Here is a 17,947-nt window from a genome sequence, read left to right as displayed (position 1 = left end):
TGCAGCTCTCCATCCAGCTACCGGGGCGTCTTGTCCTGACAAGCTGCTTTACCTTTGTATGATGCGGCCATGGAAGCAAACAGAGTCCACTTGTGCTGCTGGCACAGCGCTGCTTCCTGTGCTTTACCAGGGGACAGGGAGGTACTGCTGCATGCGACTATGAGAGTGTGTGCGCTTGCCAAATCTGTCACAGGGTGCAGTGTGAGTCACAGCCAGCCTCCATTCGTGCTTTGAATCACGACTCAGTTTATGCGGACAGACTAAAGGATAAGCCTTTTTAGATGCAACTCAATATAGCTCCCAAAAGAGCCACTTACAGAAACAAATCTCCACTCTACAGACACACACAGTGTAAACACACTTCCGTCGCATCCAGGATTAAATGCTGAGTCAGACTAATAGTAAGGTTAACCATGTGCCTTTCACACTAAGAGATAAGGCTCTCACGTCTTAACAGAACATCTTAAATGAGGCTTTTGAAGGTTACATTATTCTGAGTTTTGGCCTCTGTGAGGCATATTATGTCACTAGTATATGAATGTACGTTGCAGCAAATTAACTTGAGCGATTCAAATGAGGACAACCAAAGAGACAAGAAAAAACAAAATCCATAATCAGCAGAGTTTGTACTCAGTTTGCATTAAATCTGAAATACAGTACAACAGCTCAGTCTTCAGTTAAAATGTATAGCCGACTGTCCCAGCATTGATGGTTTGACTACAGCTGTTAGTAGAGTGTAAGTGAAATCCGGGTGTGAACTTGAAGCAGCTGTGTCCTCCAAAGCTAATTCCATCTCTCTTACTGCTTCTCAGTTGGACGATACTCTGCCTTTGGCCTTACACAAACCCAGTGGCAACACTATTGTCTATTACAAAATCAACGATAATAACCACATTCACACATGCTCCTGATTCTTTTCACTGGTGTGAATGCTGGAAAGCATTCACACCATTATGTTATTGTACAGCATTCTGGAATTCTTGATTATAGTTATTCTTCAGCTCGTTTTTTTGCAACCTAACTTGTTCCACAGTTTCCAACATAGAAACGTCATTCATATATATATATATATATTTTCATCTCAATTAGGACATAATTGTTATTATTCAGAATTTTGATAACCTTCATACGTTTCAAGACATTCAAGGTTTTCCAGGCATTTTTCCAAATGTAAGTCCCCATTTTCACACTTTTTCAAGGCTTTTCAACTGTTACATACTTACAGCTAGAACTTCCATTCAAATATGAACATTTTCCACATCTTTCTTTCTTCTTTAGTATTATTCAACTTTCAAATCCTATTCAAACTCTTCAAGGTATTCAACTTTCTTTGAAACTTCATTATAATGAGTCAATGAGAAAATACTTCAAACTCAGTAATCTTCAACCGCTTCCCTTAATTCATACATTAACGTAGAAATGCCATTCAGACTTTAAAACGTTCACAAGCTATACTTTTTATGCTATCGTAAATCAAGTTTCATGTCTTTTTCCGCCTTTTTTTACTGAGTTTATAATGAGTGTCTATGGGACGGAATGTTTGCAGCTAGAGTGGGACGACCAACTGGCAGAGTGGGATTTCACTTCAAAATCTTTTTAGAAATTTGTCTGCAACTCGGTGTATTTCCCACACCTTTCACTCTACATACATATTTTTTCACAAGTTGTAGGAAATCTTGTTTGGATGCTGATGTGTAACTTTGAAAGCAAACAGACTTACACTGCTGGCACAGTCACTGTCTTTCCATATCTTTAATACATTTGTACTTCAACTTTTTTCAAGCAACTATCCAGTTTAGCGCAAGCCCTTAGACAGCCAGCATTCACACCGCAATTTTTTCAGAAATTGCTTTTCTAGTTCAGTTTGTTATACTGCCACAACTCAAAATAAAAAGTTCTTCTTATTTCGAAAACTTCTAGTCTTCCGTTCACTTCTACACTAACCAGATTTTTCTTGCGGTAGATGTCAGACAATTCAAGACCAGCCTCAAAATAGAACTGGGCAAAGCATGTGTGAAAACACTGAGAGCATTTGCTAATTGTTTCAGTGTGGTTGTGCTCTAAACAGAAGGAAATAACCATCAAATCTCTGTGTCTCCTTTGCATCCATTCATTACATCCATTTAAACATCAGAACACCTCCACAGTAAATACAAATAAAAACAGGTTAACTTTTAATCTGTTATTAGTCTTATTTGCCTGGGAGGGAACAGGGAGGTAGGGTCATAGGTCATCATTTACACTGGGGATGCTGGGGACATGTACCCACCACCTGAAATGGCAGATGTTGTCCCCATCACTTTTTGAAAGCATTTGTTAAAAATGTTCAAAAAAAAAAAACTTGCACCAACAAATGATGTTATAAGAAAAGTTTTGCACAATAATAAAACCTGCAATGCAATGTAAATATAGTAGAAACATCTACATCCAAAAAAAGTAACTTAAGCTTAAAACTGATTACTGAGACAGCAGAGAGTAGCAAGTCATGAAATAAGGGTTCCTTTAGGTATATTTATTAAAGAGGTGGTAATATGCTCATTTTCATGTTCAAAATCCTATTTAGGGGTTGTACCAGAGCATGTTTACATGGTTTAATTTTCAAGAAACACCATATTTTTTTTCATACTGCACATTGCTGCAGCTCCTCTTTTCACCCTGTGTTGAAGGCTTCATTTTAGCTGTGGAGTGATACATCTTGTCTCTAAATGATCTTTGTTGGGAGTTGCACATGCGCAGTTGCTAGTTAAGGACCACTAGCCAATCAGAAGCAGAGAAGGGCAGGTCAGTGTACGGCTGGTAATAGCCAATCAGAAGCAGAGAAGGGCGGGTTAGTGAGAAGCAAACACGGCTTCGGTTCAGCTGTAGGCTACATGTTGCCGACTAGCTTGGCAACATAGACTGGAGCAAGAGTTTCAGAGTGGTGAGTTATTAATCTGTAACAAAAGTCTCTTTCATCCATAAAGTTTTAACTGAGCTCTGTCTCTACATCACAGTAACAACTTTATGTCCATTGACTGCCTGGAGGATAGCTAGTGTTTGGGAGGGAGAGGAGGTGCGTGCTGCAGCTCAGTGTTTTTCCACCTGTGTTTTTGAGGGCGTGTCGGAGTAGCTGCTTGGCGAGCGTTATATGAGGTGCATTTAGCTTTCATCCCTGTGACGTCACAGGGATGAAAGGGAAACGGCTGGACTACAAACGACCTGTTTTCAGGCAGTTCAGAGCACATTCAATGGTCACGGGTGGAAAGTAATTACTGTATTAGAGGAGTTTAGAGCCATAGTTTTGACATTTCGGGAAATAAGCTTATTTGTTAGATGGCAAGATCGGTACCACTATCTTATCCATTTGTTAAATATAAGGCTACTACTTAGCTTAGCTTTATAACTGAAAGGGGGGCAGCTAGCTAGGCTCAGTCCGAAGGTAAGAAGTAGTCCAGCACAAGAAAGGAGAAACGTGTTAATTTGGTGGAGGTGCTGGTACCTTTGGACAAAGCCAGGCTAGCTGAGCTAAGCTAAACAGCTGTTATCGATTTTCTCGTTTAACTGTTGGATAGAACATGAAGAAACTTATTTACAAAAATGCCAAACTATTGCTTGAATCTTGAAAGAATCAAAGAACAATGAAGAAAAATAAAGACATCCGACTTACACTTCCTCTTTCATCATTGGTGGCCACGCTTGCAGGAGGAGTATGAGCAACTGAAAGTCCTCCCACTTTTGTGCAGCTTCCAGCAGTCCCAGGAAGAGAGCATATCTTTTCCCCTCATTCTCCACATCTTCTATCTGAACCTGAGAGGAAGGGTGGAGAGAAAGCAGGGAGGTGTGAAATCCATTTGAGACCAAAAACAAAAAGCCTGCCGTGAAGATCTTGAGTATTAGATATCCCCAGGTCATTGAGCACAAAGCACAAATTAAGTGAATGAAGAGTGTTCAGGCTATAGTAACAATCTGTTCCTTTGAAATTCTGCTACATGTTGTTGATAAATATGATGATAAATGCCAGCATCTTCCGCTGAGAAGTGGATTTCAGTGATCTATTATTATCTTGGCCACTTCCACTAGACACTATCCAACACAAATGCAACACAAACAGGAGAGCAGCTTTCATTGATTTTAAATGACACACGCTCCTGATTGCAATAGCAAAACTAGACAACCTAATGATTGCAGTGGAGTATGTGGGCAAGGCATTCCTGCCAAAACCAGACCCAAATGAACTACGCAATCTCAAACACTTAATCTAGACTAGTATCAAAGCCTACAAACTTTAACCATGGCATTGAAAGGAAGGAACAAGGCTTCATGCGTAACAGCACATTTAACTGTTGGTTTAAGAAAAAGTCACCTGTGGCTAAACCTATTTTATAATATTATGAGAAAGACAGAAATCAATAGGGAGAGTGTAAGAAAAGAAAGTGAAAAGGAACGAAGGAGGGTTAATGTGATAAAAAAATTAGAGTAGGGTGGAGGCGGAGGGAAAGTAATTAATTTTCTTCTCAAAGGTTGACTTCTAGTGTGATTTAACAGTTCAGAGAGCGTCTGATTTCTGAGGGGAAAACTACATCCTGCCAAAGAATGGCTGCTGTGAAGACAAGCTCCGTCACACAAGAACGCGTACATGTACACACACACTCACAAACACACTCACAAACACACAAAAACACACGAGTGTACACACACAACTCATAAAACATAGTTTCAGCCTCAGTGGTGTCATCAGATGTATAAAACTGGATATACACTGAACAAAATTATAAACCCAACACTTTTGTTTTTGCCCCCATTCAACATGAGCTGAACTCAAAGATCTAAGACCTACTCTATGGTAGGGTAGGGCGATATGGACCAAAAAGTCATATCCCGGTACTATTAGGCTGAATACCGGTATAAAATATATATATATTGGTATTTTCTGCTAAGAAAACTCAACTCCCTCCATGTCTTTAGAGAGTTTGTGTGTAGACGGCTGCGTGCAGATGCAGAGGAAGGGGCAGGGTTGCATGGTGAGGGAGAGAGATGAGCAAACGCCGGTAAGATGTTAAGGAAACATAATTAACATCGAACTATATCGGTATAAACAGTATTGTCTAATTTTATATCTCTTTTGAAATTATATCGGTATGCCCCATTATACAGATATACCACCAAGCCCTACTCTATGTACACCATAGGCCTATTTCTCTCAAATATTTTTCCCCAAATCTGTCAAAATCTGTTAGTGAGCACTTCTCCTTTGCGGAAATAATCCATCCACGTCACAGGTGTGGCATATCAAGATACTGATCAGACAGCATGGGTATTGCACAGGTGTGCCTTAGGCTGGCCACAATAAAATGCCACTCAAAAATATGCAGTTCGATTACTTGGCACAATGCCACAGATGTCGCAAGTTGAGGGAGAGTGCAATTGGCATGTTTACTGCAGGAATGTCCACCAGACCTGTTGCCCGTGAATTGAATGTTCATTTTTCTGCCATAGGCTGTCTCCAAAGGCGTTTGAGAGAATTTGGCAGTACATCAGACTGGCCTCACAATCGCGGACCAAGTATAACCACACCAGCCCAGGACCTCCACATGCAGCATCTTCCATCCTCCAAGATCGTCTGAGACCAGCCACCCGGACAGCTGCTGCAACAGTCGGTTTGCATAACCAAAGAATTTCTGCACAAACTGTCAGGAACCGTCTCAGCAAAGCTCATTTGCATGCTCGTCATCTTCATCGGGGTCTTGACCTGACTGCAGTTCGTCGTCGTAACTGACCTGAGTGGGCTCTTTGAAGAAGTGTTCTCTTTACGGATGAATTCCGGTTTTGACTGTACAGGGCAGATGGCAGACAGCATGTATGGCGTTGTGTGGTTGAGCGGTTTGCTTATGTCAATGTTGTGGATCGAGTGGCCCATGGTGGCGGTGGGATTATGGTATGGGCAGGCGTGTGTTATGGACAACGAACTCAGGTGCATTTTATAGATGGCATTTTGAATGCACAGAGATACCGTGACGAGATCCTGAGGCCCATTGTTGTGCCATTCATCCACGACCTCATGTTGCAGCATGATAATTCATGGCGCCATGTTGACACATAATAAAAAGTTGTAATGCTATTGTGGAGTGGATCTTGTGTGGCTCCGAGGACCTTATGCCCCACGGTATGTTGCATCTGCAAAAATGTGATTGACCCCTGGATTAAAAATGAATGACAAATGAAATGTACAAAACTTAAAGCCAAAAGATTTTTGCTGAAAAGGCTGTGGAGCTCTGCAGATGAGTTTTATGCTGTTTAGGTCACAGTGCAGGCAAAAGCAAATGTCCTGTATTGCTAGTTCCTTGGCAGCTATTAGAGGTACACAAATTGCACCACATCTAATTACTCGAATGTTGATTAGGCTGAAATATAAATATATATTTTAGTAATTTATATTGGCTACACAAAGTCCACAGATTTAGCCTAAACCTAAATAGATATATGTATTCTATTGCTTAACCCTTAAAACTTTCTTTACATTTGATGGACAGGGATCTTAGATGGCCATACTGAAGTTTCCCAGCCTTCAAAGAGTGGAAGAATATACAACAATCTTCCCCCGATCAAATGGATTGATGCTGTAGTAGCAAATCAATGTGTTCTTTACCAAACAAGTTATTCTACTTAATTTGATGGCCAGTGTATCTGTATCTATATATGTATGGAGCCCCTAAACTGACAAAATGTAAAAGGTTAATATAATGGAATATATAAAAAATTTAATTTCTAGTTAAATAATCATAATGAAGACTTAATCATCCATATACTGTACTGCGTACTACAGTAGCATCCCTTTATAAACACTTGTAAACGCAGCTAAAGCATTTTAGCCAGCAAGCTAATGCTAATAAAGTTAGCTGGCTAACACTACTTAGAAGTAGCATAATACTACTTACTTTCTTTTTTATCATCTAACTGAAGGTTTGCAGTACAATGCTGTTTACATTTGTTTTTAAACTTTGCTTACAGTATATAACCAACAGTATAATCCCATATCTATATATATATATAATCCCCTTGCTCTTGTAATTGTGTTACAATGGACCAAAACTAGCAATGGATGACTGGTAATTAAACAGTTACTTACTTGACTGATTTCCTTAATAAAGTATCTGATACTCCAACCAATTCTGAGACATTCGTTTTGATAAACCTCTCATTTATAAGTAAAAGCACATGCATATAATTGGCAGCACAGCATGCTTAGTAGTGTAGTGAAGCGCCTTATGACGGGGGATGGAGCAATAAATGAGTAAAGCTGAAGCTCATGACCCTCTGGAAATGGAGGTCATTTGGGAAACAGAAATGGAATCTTAACTACCTGTAAAAAGCCCTCACTGCAATATAAAGCTCTCAAATCCATCACTGAATGTAAACTGAAACCCAAAGCCTGTTCATCATTGTTATTGCCCTCTGCGTTATGAATACTGAACACTTTCTAGCTATCGATGCATTTTATATAGTTTTATGGCCACATTTATTCATAAAGGGTATGCAAGACCTTGGGATTCCCTAATAATATTATGACTATATGTTTTACCTATTAAACATATTATAAATTGCACTGAGATAGATCCACATATGCACTCCATTCACATTCAAATACGCACATATCTACCACATCCTCTCACCTGCTTTCACACATAGACTCACACGCACTCATCAAAACTCACCTACAGTAGACCACAAATTAAATTGCTGCCAATTACTATGTGAATGTGAGGCTTTTATTTTCTTAACAAGTAAGGATGGTAATTAATTATGCCTAGTGATTAAAATCAACATTTCCTCTGTGGTGTTGTACAAAGAACAGAGTGCAGGAGGGCAGGAGGGCAAAAAGAGAAGGGAGGGAGTGACTGTACGCCAATACCATAACAATTAGCAGAGGAGTGCTGATAAATTAGATTAGACAAACCGTCTCCAAGTCTATAAGCCAATCTAAATATATATACAGACTTGTGTGTCTATCCGTCCGCATCTCTGTATATTTATATCCCTTTCTCAATACTTTTTTCTAATGTATATACTTCTCTTTTCCATCTATCAGGCTTTTCAAACACTCAGCGTCACCCTTTTCCCTTCTTATCTGTTCTTCCCAAGATCAGTTAGTTAGACAGCAAGATAAATGCTTATGGCACAGTATATTTTATCCTTTATCAGTCTTGATTGTTTTTATGGCCCGTCACCACTCCCACATTTGGAGGAATGTTTTAAATCTCTTCTCCAAATAGAGACTGTCCAGTAACAGGTTATTAAGTAACTAGCCAGACCAGGCCTGTCAAGCTTTGGATTTGTCTATATGCCAAAATGGCGTTTTTAGTCAATATAAATTTTTTTGTTTTCAAAAACAAAAAACACAAGAGCAAAAATGTTTGGAATGTATTAAACAGTATGTTTATTTACTCTAATGTAAGCTGCAATCTTTACCTCTCAGAGTAACTGAGAGTTACTTTTTAAAGGCCAAGGAGCATTTCATTAACTAACTAACCTTCATTAATTTGTGGGGTTACAGATTATATTTAAAAAAAGCCCAGTTCACATGCACCGTGTAAATAACACAGCATTTTATATCAAATCGTTGAGCTATGGCAGCAATATCTAATAAAATCCCCCCCCTAATAGTTGTCATTTCAGTCAGTAAAATTCAATGGTTGCCAGCTAGAAATGAGAAGCCTGCTTTTATCTACCTTTGCCAGAAATCGATGTTTCAAAAATGACTATGAATTTCAAGTGGTAATTCTGCCACCGATATTGTAAACTGCAGTGCAAAAATTGACGTAGAAACAGTAACTAAGGGGTTTGGGCATAGTGAACTACAATTATGATCATTACTTTCAGTAACAGTCTTATTATTTACATTTCCTTGGACTATTTGATGAATAAATTACGAATAAATTACACTGATATGTAGACACTCCAAAGAGTTGGGAAAATGAATTCTATTAAAGACAGACACATATCCACAGACACACATAAAAACAAAGATGTTCAACTGAAAAAGCAAATGCACTCTCTCTCTCTCTCACACACACACACACACACACGAAAACACATATAGTTGCAATCAATCAATTCAGACTTTCAGCTGTTTGCAATGAACAAATGAAACAAAAGTAATTAAAATCGCTCAACACAGCAAACGCTTCAAGTTGTTTACCCAAACTTACCTGAAAATGCAATAATGACTTCTCCAGTCTCAAAATTATTCAACCCCTTAATGGCAAGCATCTTTAGTAATTAGTAGAGCACGATTTTGGTTATGGCCTGCTGCAAATTAGATGCATAGCCACACACCAGCTTCTGGCAACGCTCCTGAGGAGTCTTTGCCCATTCCTCATGAGCAATGGCCTCCAGTTCAGTGATATTCTTGGGTTTGCGTGCTCCAACTTCCTTCTTCAAATCCCAATAGAGATTTTCTATGGGGTTCAAGTCAGGTGACTGTGATGGCCACAGTAGAATCTTCCAGGACTTCTTCTGCAACCAAGACTAGGTGGAATTTGAAGTATGCTTGGGATCATTGTCCCGTTGGAAGGTCCAATGACACCTTCAGCTTCCCCACAGACAGCATGACGTTTTCTCCTAGGGTATCCTGATACTTCATTGCATCCATCCAGCGCCAGAGGATGCAAAAGCAGCCCCAAAGTAGGGCTGAACGATTTGGGGAAAAAATCTAATTGCGATTTTTCTGCGATTACGATTCAATTTGAGATTTTTTATTGAAGTTCAATATTCACTGCCAGTCTATTTTTGACTGAAGCCATGTCAAGCAGCACGGAGCAGATGAACCAGGCAGGAAGTCACAGAATGGCATAGAGAATCCGGTGAATTTTTAAAATAAAACAAATTTTGCAGATTCCCGATCGTAAATCAACAATAAACATAGTTAAAACAGACAAAAAAAACAACAAATAAACAATTTAACTATGTAGCTACTTAACCATGGTAGAAGCGAAACGGGCTCATAGAGAGCTGTTATCTGTAGCTGAAGCACACAAAAGCACAAATTAACAACACGTCAGCAATGTAGGGCTAAATGCTCCGCTGCTGAAACACTTCAGTGTGAGTCGACGCTGAACAAAATCACGGCATGGCCGCTGCCTGTGCCAGTTCGGCTGGCTCCATTAACATGTTTTCCTCTAGTAGTGTTGTGTCGTTCAAAGAACGTTTCGTTCATAAGACCTAATAGTGTGCATGACTCAGGAGGAACGGGTTGTCTCAGTGAGTGATTCGTTCATGTTCACGCATGCGTGAAGGATCTTGGACTCTTACGTTCACTCGTCACACGGCAGCTGCATGGGCTCAATCAGCACAGGAAACAGAATTGATTAGTTCATGACTCTCAACTGTGGGTCTCTAGGTCTGAGTCGTTCATTTGTCATGTGACAGCTACTGTGGAACGCAACGTAACTTTTCCTTTTTATTTACCAACAGAGCTGTGCTGTTGTTTCACAGCTCGTGACTGGTGAACAACCTGCAGTGTTTGAGAGCGATGTGCTCATGTGTGTTTCTCTGTCTGCAGAATCAGGACCTGATGTGGCCCATTCTGCATCCAGAACTGCCAAACTACTGCGTTTACATGTGTTTATTTCTCTGTTCCTCTCTGTGCTGGAGTTCTTTAAGAACTTGGTGGCTTGATCCAGATTATTATTAAATGAGTTGAATTTTAATAAGAGTATGTTTATTCATATAGTGTATCAAGCTTATTACTTCAATATATTTACTGCAAAAATGATATTAATATTTTACTCATGGATAGGGATGTTAGGCTACTGTATGAATGAGCACTTTAGAGATAATGATAGTAATTATATACATAAGCCTTTATATGGCTGGTCTGGTTGTATACTACTCGGATGATGATATACAGTAATCAAGAGGTGAATTTTCGCCCACTAGAGGGCTGCAGCGCCGCAATAACCAGCCTAGTTCAAATGAACGAAATGAACGAAATGACTCAAAAAAAGATTAGTTCATTTTAATGAACGAGATTTGAATGAACGAGTCTGTCAAAAGATTCGAACTTGTCATCACTATCCTCTAGTTTAGTTCGTTATTATAAAATGTACATGCTTTGTGCCCGCTCTGATTAGTGAGTAGGACCGTAACAAGAGACGCATGGTGCTTGTGATTGGCGAGCAGATCTGTCACACAAGGAGGACAACAGAATGAATTTGTGACTGCATGACTGTTTAAAATGGGTCAGAGGCGCTGTATAATTAACCTACATTTTAATCGCCATCTTCATGATTAGCTAATCGCGTTCTTTCAAATCGTAACTTTGATTTGAAAATGATTAATTGTTCAGCCCTACGCCAGAACATCACTGAGCCACCACCATACTACAGAATACTACATAGGCTTCATTCTTCTTCCTCCAGACATACCGCTGATTCATTGTGTTGGAAAGTTCTAGTTTTGTTTCATCACTTCACAGAACATAATCTCAAACCTTCTATGGCTTATTTATGATTTTGAGCATATTGCAGCAGACTTCTCTTGTGCTTTTGGGTCAGTAGTTGTGTACGTCTTGGAGTTCCGGCATGCTAACCGTCTGCATTCACTAAGCGCTTTAATTTGCTAAATGAAACCTCGGTGCATATTGCCACCAAGTCTTGCTGCAGGTATTTTCACAACTTGCCTTCTCAGAAATCTGGCTGCAGCTAGTGATAGCTTTCTTTTTCTGCCCCGTCCAGGTAGTGTAATAGCTGTTCTTTTAACTTCCAACGGTGTCTCTAGGAACATTTAGTGCCTTCGCTATCTCGGTGATTATCTCTTCTCTTAACTTTATGGACCATTTTTTTGACTTATCCATATTTCAATCATGCGGTCAAACGTGTTCAGGTACATAGTTCAGGTTCATTTCATGTGTTCTAGCACAAGCTCAACTGGTGCAGCTAATGAAGCCCTTGATTAGTTGCATCAAGTGTACTTCAGGCCCCATCCACACTACTGCATTTTAGTTTTAAAACAGAGACATTTTGCTACATTTGAAGCTCCTGTCCAGACTAAAACGGAGAAAACGAAGAACTAAAAAGGATAAGTTTCAAAACATTTTAAAACTCCGCAGAGCGTGTTAGTGGGGACGGGCAAAAATGGAGGAGTTTAGAAAAAATGACGCAGACGCTCACATTTGGCTCTCTGATTGGGTCTTCATCTGTAGTACTTTATTCTTTCGCCAAATCTTCTGTAACTAAGGGAGAGAGAGACCATCTGCTTTATGTTTACACAGGCACGTGCATGCCCAGTGTACATCAACAGCCACTTGCTGTGCGTTTTCAGTCGTTTCAGTTGAGATCAACTCTGATACGCAGCTAAAATGCTGATGTGGAGATCGTATTTGTTTTAAAACTCGGACTTGAAAAACGGATGGGGCATGGGGTTGTGCATATTTGTGCTGTTGTGAGGGATTCTATACAGGGGGTTGAATAATTCTGAGACTGGAGAAGTCATTATAAGTTGCATTTTCAGTTGAATTTTGGGAAACCACTTAAAGAATTCGTTGTGTTGAGTTATTTCAATTGCTTTTGTTTGATTTGTTCATTGCAAACAGCTGAAAGTCTGTCCATTTTGACAATAAACCTGATTTGCAATGGGGGTGGAATCATTTTGATTGCAACTGTAATTTTGGTCAGCACAGCAATTCATGTCAGTTGCAACCACTGATACCGAGAGGGTCAACGAACAGTACAATACCCTATATAAACAATGCTGTGCAACAAGAGGAGCATTACATGCACACAAGCATGAAAGCACACACACAAACAAAAAGCTGCTAGCTCTCACTGCCTATAATTTCAAGCTTCAAAAACACTTTTTTTCCCTGCTGGCACAGGAAACAGCGCTGTTAAATTATGCCGACCACATGCTACATGCTCGCCCACTGTGACTGGAAGTAGCCGTGCTTTTAGCAAAATGAACGGAAAGCGAGAAGAAAAACATGGAAATGAAGTCAGCAGACGGGGAGGCTGCAGTAAATGAAACATGACAACTAGTAGGTACCAGCAGCTACATTATTGCCCTTTGACAACCTTTTACTATTCAACACTGGAAAAGTGGAAACCTCAGTGGATGTGGGGGCTTGTGTGTATCTTGTTCCATATGTGTAAAGTGATACTGTAAAATGGGTATTGCATGTTCTTAACTGCTGTGATTTGTTCATAAATTGCTGAGTGTGTTGATGTTTCATGACATTATTAGCCATTATAGCTTTAGAAAGAAACAGACACACGCATACAGGTGCATCTCAGAAAATTAGAATATCGTGAAAAAGTTCATTTATTTCAGTAATTCAACTTAAAAGATGAAACTATTATATAGACTCATTACATGCAAAGTGAGATATTTCAAGCCTTTATTTGATATAATTTTGATGATTATGGCTTACAGCTTATGAAAACCCCAAATTCAAAATCTCAGAAAATAAGAATATTATGAAAAGGTTCAGTATTGTAGGCTCAAAGTGTCACACTCTAATCAGCTAATTAATCCAAAACACCTGCAAAAGGTTCCTAAGCCTTTAATTGGTCTCTCAGTCTGGTTCAGTGGAATTCACAATCACGGGGAAGACTGCTGACCTGATAGTTGTGCAGAAAACCATCATTGACACCCTCCACAAGGAGGGAAAGCCTCAAAAGGTAATTGCAAAAGAAGTTGGATGTTCTCAAAGTGCTGTATCAAGGCACATTAATAGAAAGTTAAGTGGAAGGGGAAAGTGTGGAAGAAAAAAGGTGCACAAGCAGCAGGGATGACCGTAGCCTGGAGAGGATTGTCAGGAAAAGGCCATTCAAATGTGTGGGGGAGCTTCACAAGGAGTGGACTGAGGCTGGAGTTACTGCATCAAGAGCCACCACACACTGACGGGTCCTGGACATGGGCTTCAAATGTCGTATTCCTCTTGTCATAAGCGTCTTACCTGGGCTAAAGAAAAAAACAGCTGGTCTGTTTCTCAGTGGTCCAAAGTCAGCTTTTCTGATGAGAGCAAATTTTGCATCTCATTTGGAAACCAAGGTCCCAGAGTCTGGAGGAAGAATGGAGAGGCACACAATCCAAGATGCTTGAAGTCCAGTGTGAAGTTTCCACAGTCTGTGTTGGTTTGGGGAGCCATGTCATCTGTTGGTGTTGGTCCACTGTGCTTTATTAAGTCCAGAGTCAGCGCAGCCGTCTACCAGGACATTTTAGAGCACTTTATGCTTCCTTCAGCAGACGAGCTTTATGGAGATGCTGACTTCATTTTCCAGCAGGACTTGGCACCTGCCCACACTGCCAAAAGTACCAAAACCTGGTTCAATCACCATGGGATTACTGTGCTTGATTGGCCAGCAAACTCGCCTGACCTGAAGCCTATAGAGAATCTATGGGGCATTGCCAAGAGAAAGATGAAAGACATGAGACTGAACAATGCAGAAGAGCTGAAGGCCGCTGTTGAAGCATCCTGGTCTTCCATAACACCTCAGCAGTGCCACAGGCTGATAGCATCCATGCCACGCCGCATTGAGGCTGTAATTCATGCAAAAGAAGCCCAAACCAAGTACTGACTACATATGCATGATTATACTTTTCAGAGGGCTGACATTTCTGTTTTTAAAATCTTTTTTTTGTTTGTTTTCATAAGATGCAATAATCATCGAAATTATATCAAATAAAGGCTTGAAATATCTCACTTTGCATGTAATGAGTCTATATAATATATTAGTTTCACCTTTTAAGTTGAATTACTGAAATAAATGAACTTTTTAACAATATTCTAATTTTTTGAGATGCACCTGTACACACACAAACATGTTTTATTACACCACTGACGAGTGCCTTCACTTAAACGAAGAAGAGTGACTAAAATGTCATCACTCCAACAGTTTTTTAAAGCTGTACAAGAACACAGTCTTATGCACAGTTCTATAGGACAAACAGCAATTACAGAGTGTGTTCTAGTTTGTCCAAAAAAGGCTTGTGTGGGGGACTGGATATCTCTCCACTGATTAAAAACTGCAATGCAGCCTAACCCTGCAATCAGCATATGATAATAAAACAGGGAAAAAAACGAAGGAGAGAGAGTACGAGAGACAGACAGAGATTGGAGCTGCTTTGGGGCAAATCGATAGGCAGTGCAGAAAGCTGTCAGAAGGCACGTGGGTGAAAACACACAGTTCACCAAAGGATAAAAATGGAGATGAAGTATAAAATACTGCAGTAGGGTTAGTGGGTGTGTGGGTGTGTGTGAGATAGAAAGAGAGAGGGCTAGACAGATGAAAGTGGAGTCATCTATTCTTCTAGAGAGTTACTGGCATGAGACTTATTTCAGTCCATTTAGAGAAAGACACACACAAACACACACCATAACATAATAAGGGCCATGCAAACAGGCACGCAGGTGTGCACACATGATCAAAAACAATCAGCTGAATGCCACTGAAACAGAGCTTCAATAAACTCCTGTGAAATAATTTCCTCCATATGTTGCACTCTTTCCTGAAGGAATAAACTCTCACTAAATAAATATTCAAACATCAAAGTGCGCTACTGTAGTCTTTTAAATTTGAACTGTTTTCAAAACAAGTGACACTTGAAGGTAATACTGAAGATCATTTTAGACACACAGAGGGAATGCCCCGCTATACACTAAATCTTCTCAAGGGAACATCAAGAGTGTGCATCCAGTGATTTGAGCACATAACTAGGTGTTGAGTTTTTTATTTGTAGAAAATAAGCATGTTTTGCCAACAGCTAAAAGCTAACATGCATATTTAGGGTCTGTTGAGGGCTTGAGCAATTGCTACCTTGTTGTTTGTCTTTTTGAAGGTTAGTAATTGAATTCAAGGGAGGCTAAATCTAAACAGCTTGATGTTAGAGCTGGATGATAGGAACTACATATATATTTATCTCTCTAAATGTTTAAAGAGGTGGTATAATGCTTTTTGGCTTTCCCCCTCTCCTTTATTGAGTTATAGATCTTTTTTGTGCATGTAACAGGTTTGCAAAGTGAAAAAGCACAAAGTCCAGCCCAAAGGGAGTTCCCATCTCCCACAGAAAGCTCTGCTCTGAACCGCTTGAAAACAGCTCGTTTGTAGTCCAGCCCTTCACTTCCTTTACTTGTGACGTCACAATGACAACACGTCATAAAGCTTGCCAAGCGGCTAGCGGGGTCAGGCACGCCCTCAAACCAAGCTAGTCTGAGCAGAGGCCCTTTGGCTCGACATGCCTTTGTTTGGTTTTCCATTGTAGAAATGTTGTACCTGTACCTGCTTCCAGGTACTTTTTTTCGTATCACCTCACTTCCATGAGGTTCCAAGCGAGCTGAGGGATACTAAAATGTAACGTGAAAACACGACAGACTGCTGATTGGTCAGAGAGAATCGTCAATATTCACTGCATCAGGATTGCCTGTACCAGACCGAGGCCAGCAACAGAAAGTTTTATATTTTACAGTTTTCGTATGTAATTTCATCACTAAATCCACTTCTGAGAAGTTTTGAGGTGAGAAATCAGCTGTGTAGATTTCGAATATTGACAGTTTTACGAGAAGTGATGGCGTGTGAGGCCGGCCAGCCGCCCACTCACACAGCCCTCTGCTCCCGCCGTCACACAGACCGCTGCAGCAACAACGGCAGAGGAAAACACAGCTGGAAGGTTTTCATACCGCTTATCTGTCTTTACATTCTGAGGAATGTTGAAACGTTTTAACTTAAAAAAGAGAAAGCTGTGTGGATCGCTGGTGTGTGTGTCGCATTGAACATTACGTTGCGGCAGTTGTGTGTGGCGTCGTCATAGCGACGCCACAAACAAGCTACGTACTATCTCTGGGTACTGTCTGCAATGGAAAACGGAGCAGGGCCGAGTTGAGTCGAGTCTATCGATTTGCGCTATTGTGGCATTTTTCGGCAAGGCAGCATAGATCGTCAGAACACCGGCAACAGTTCAACGTTTAGTCCTAAAAGACGATGTAACTCCAACTCTGTTTGGGCCTGGAAATTCACAATCACAATATATTTAAAATAAACATGGCAATGTAACTTCACAGACTGTTCAAGTGCGGAGTTGTTGTAAACGTTGGCAAACACAGCTAAAGTTATAACTATAATGCTACTGTTACACCCGATGTGAAAGCTACTGAGCAAATGTTCAAATTGTTTGGCCAATTTTTATGGAAAATTGAGTTGAAATATGGTATTTTTGATTGTTTGTGTTTTGTATTTGTGATTTTTGTAGTGGTTTATGGTAAGATGTGGACCAATGATGTGTGGTTGTGGACTGGTAATAACTTATACCATCTACTAGGTTACAGTCGCAGTCTGAAGCGGCTTTGATTTGGATCACACTACCTTGTTTCTTACGACCCGCGCTTCTCTGCTTCTGATTGGCTAGTAGTCCTTACCTGGGAACTGCGCATGTGCAACTCCAAACAAAGATTTTGTACAAGTAAGATGCATCACTCTGTAGCTCAAGAGCAGAGCGTACAACACATAGGGTGAAAAGAGGAGCTGCAGCAATGTGCAGTATGAGAAAAATATGGTGTTTTTTGAAAATTAAACCAGGTAAACCTGTTCTGGTACAACCCCTAAATAAGATTTTGAACCTGAAAATGAGCATAATACCACCTCTTTAAAACAAAAATGATTGATGGGATACGGTACACTGCTTGACAATGCAAAAATCACACCACACAAACAAAGCCATTTCTTACTAATCATATGGCTGTCCCATCGGAACAGACTACTTCCTAAAAAAAAATAACAGCTGGGTTAGCTGAGCTAGCTTAACAAACCATGTGCTATTGCTTTGGTATCAAAAGTCGAATAGACACTGTAGATGCAAGACATTAGATTTCCTTCAGAGGAAGGAAGCGCCAGCTCAGCAACCATAACAACCTCCAGCTGTGGAAAAACATAGTAAAAAAACATTGTAAACTGTGGCAAAAATTGGTGCCAACAGGCAG

At 40.1% G+C, this 17,947-nt stretch overlaps 1 protein-coding gene across 1 annotated transcript in view; it reads right to left on the bottom strand.

The window, feature by feature from the left end:
- Window positions 1-17,947, bottom strand: part of nbas (NBAS subunit of NRZ tethering complex) — a 198,421-nt gene that overhangs the window by 17,099 nt on the left and 163,375 nt on the right. Inside the window, exon 50 of the mRNA XM_038726982.1 lies at window positions 3,647-3,786. Within this exon, the coding sequence (XP_038582910.1) occupies window positions 3,647-3,786 (140 nt within the window). The remainder of the gene's footprint in view (window positions 1-3,646; window positions 3,787-17,947) is intronic.

The sequence above is a fragment of the Micropterus salmoides genome, unplaced genomic scaffold (genome assembly GCF_014851395.1).
Source record: "Micropterus salmoides isolate LMB-PRFRI ecotype aquatic unplaced genomic scaffold, ASM1485139v1 Ms_hic_scaffold_18, whole genome shotgun sequence".
Classification (NCBI taxonomy): Eukaryota; Metazoa; Chordata; class Actinopteri; order Centrarchiformes; family Centrarchidae; genus Micropterus; species Micropterus salmoides.
Note: the sequence above shows the minus strand (reverse complement) of the source record. Positions and strands in the feature narration are given on the sequence as shown.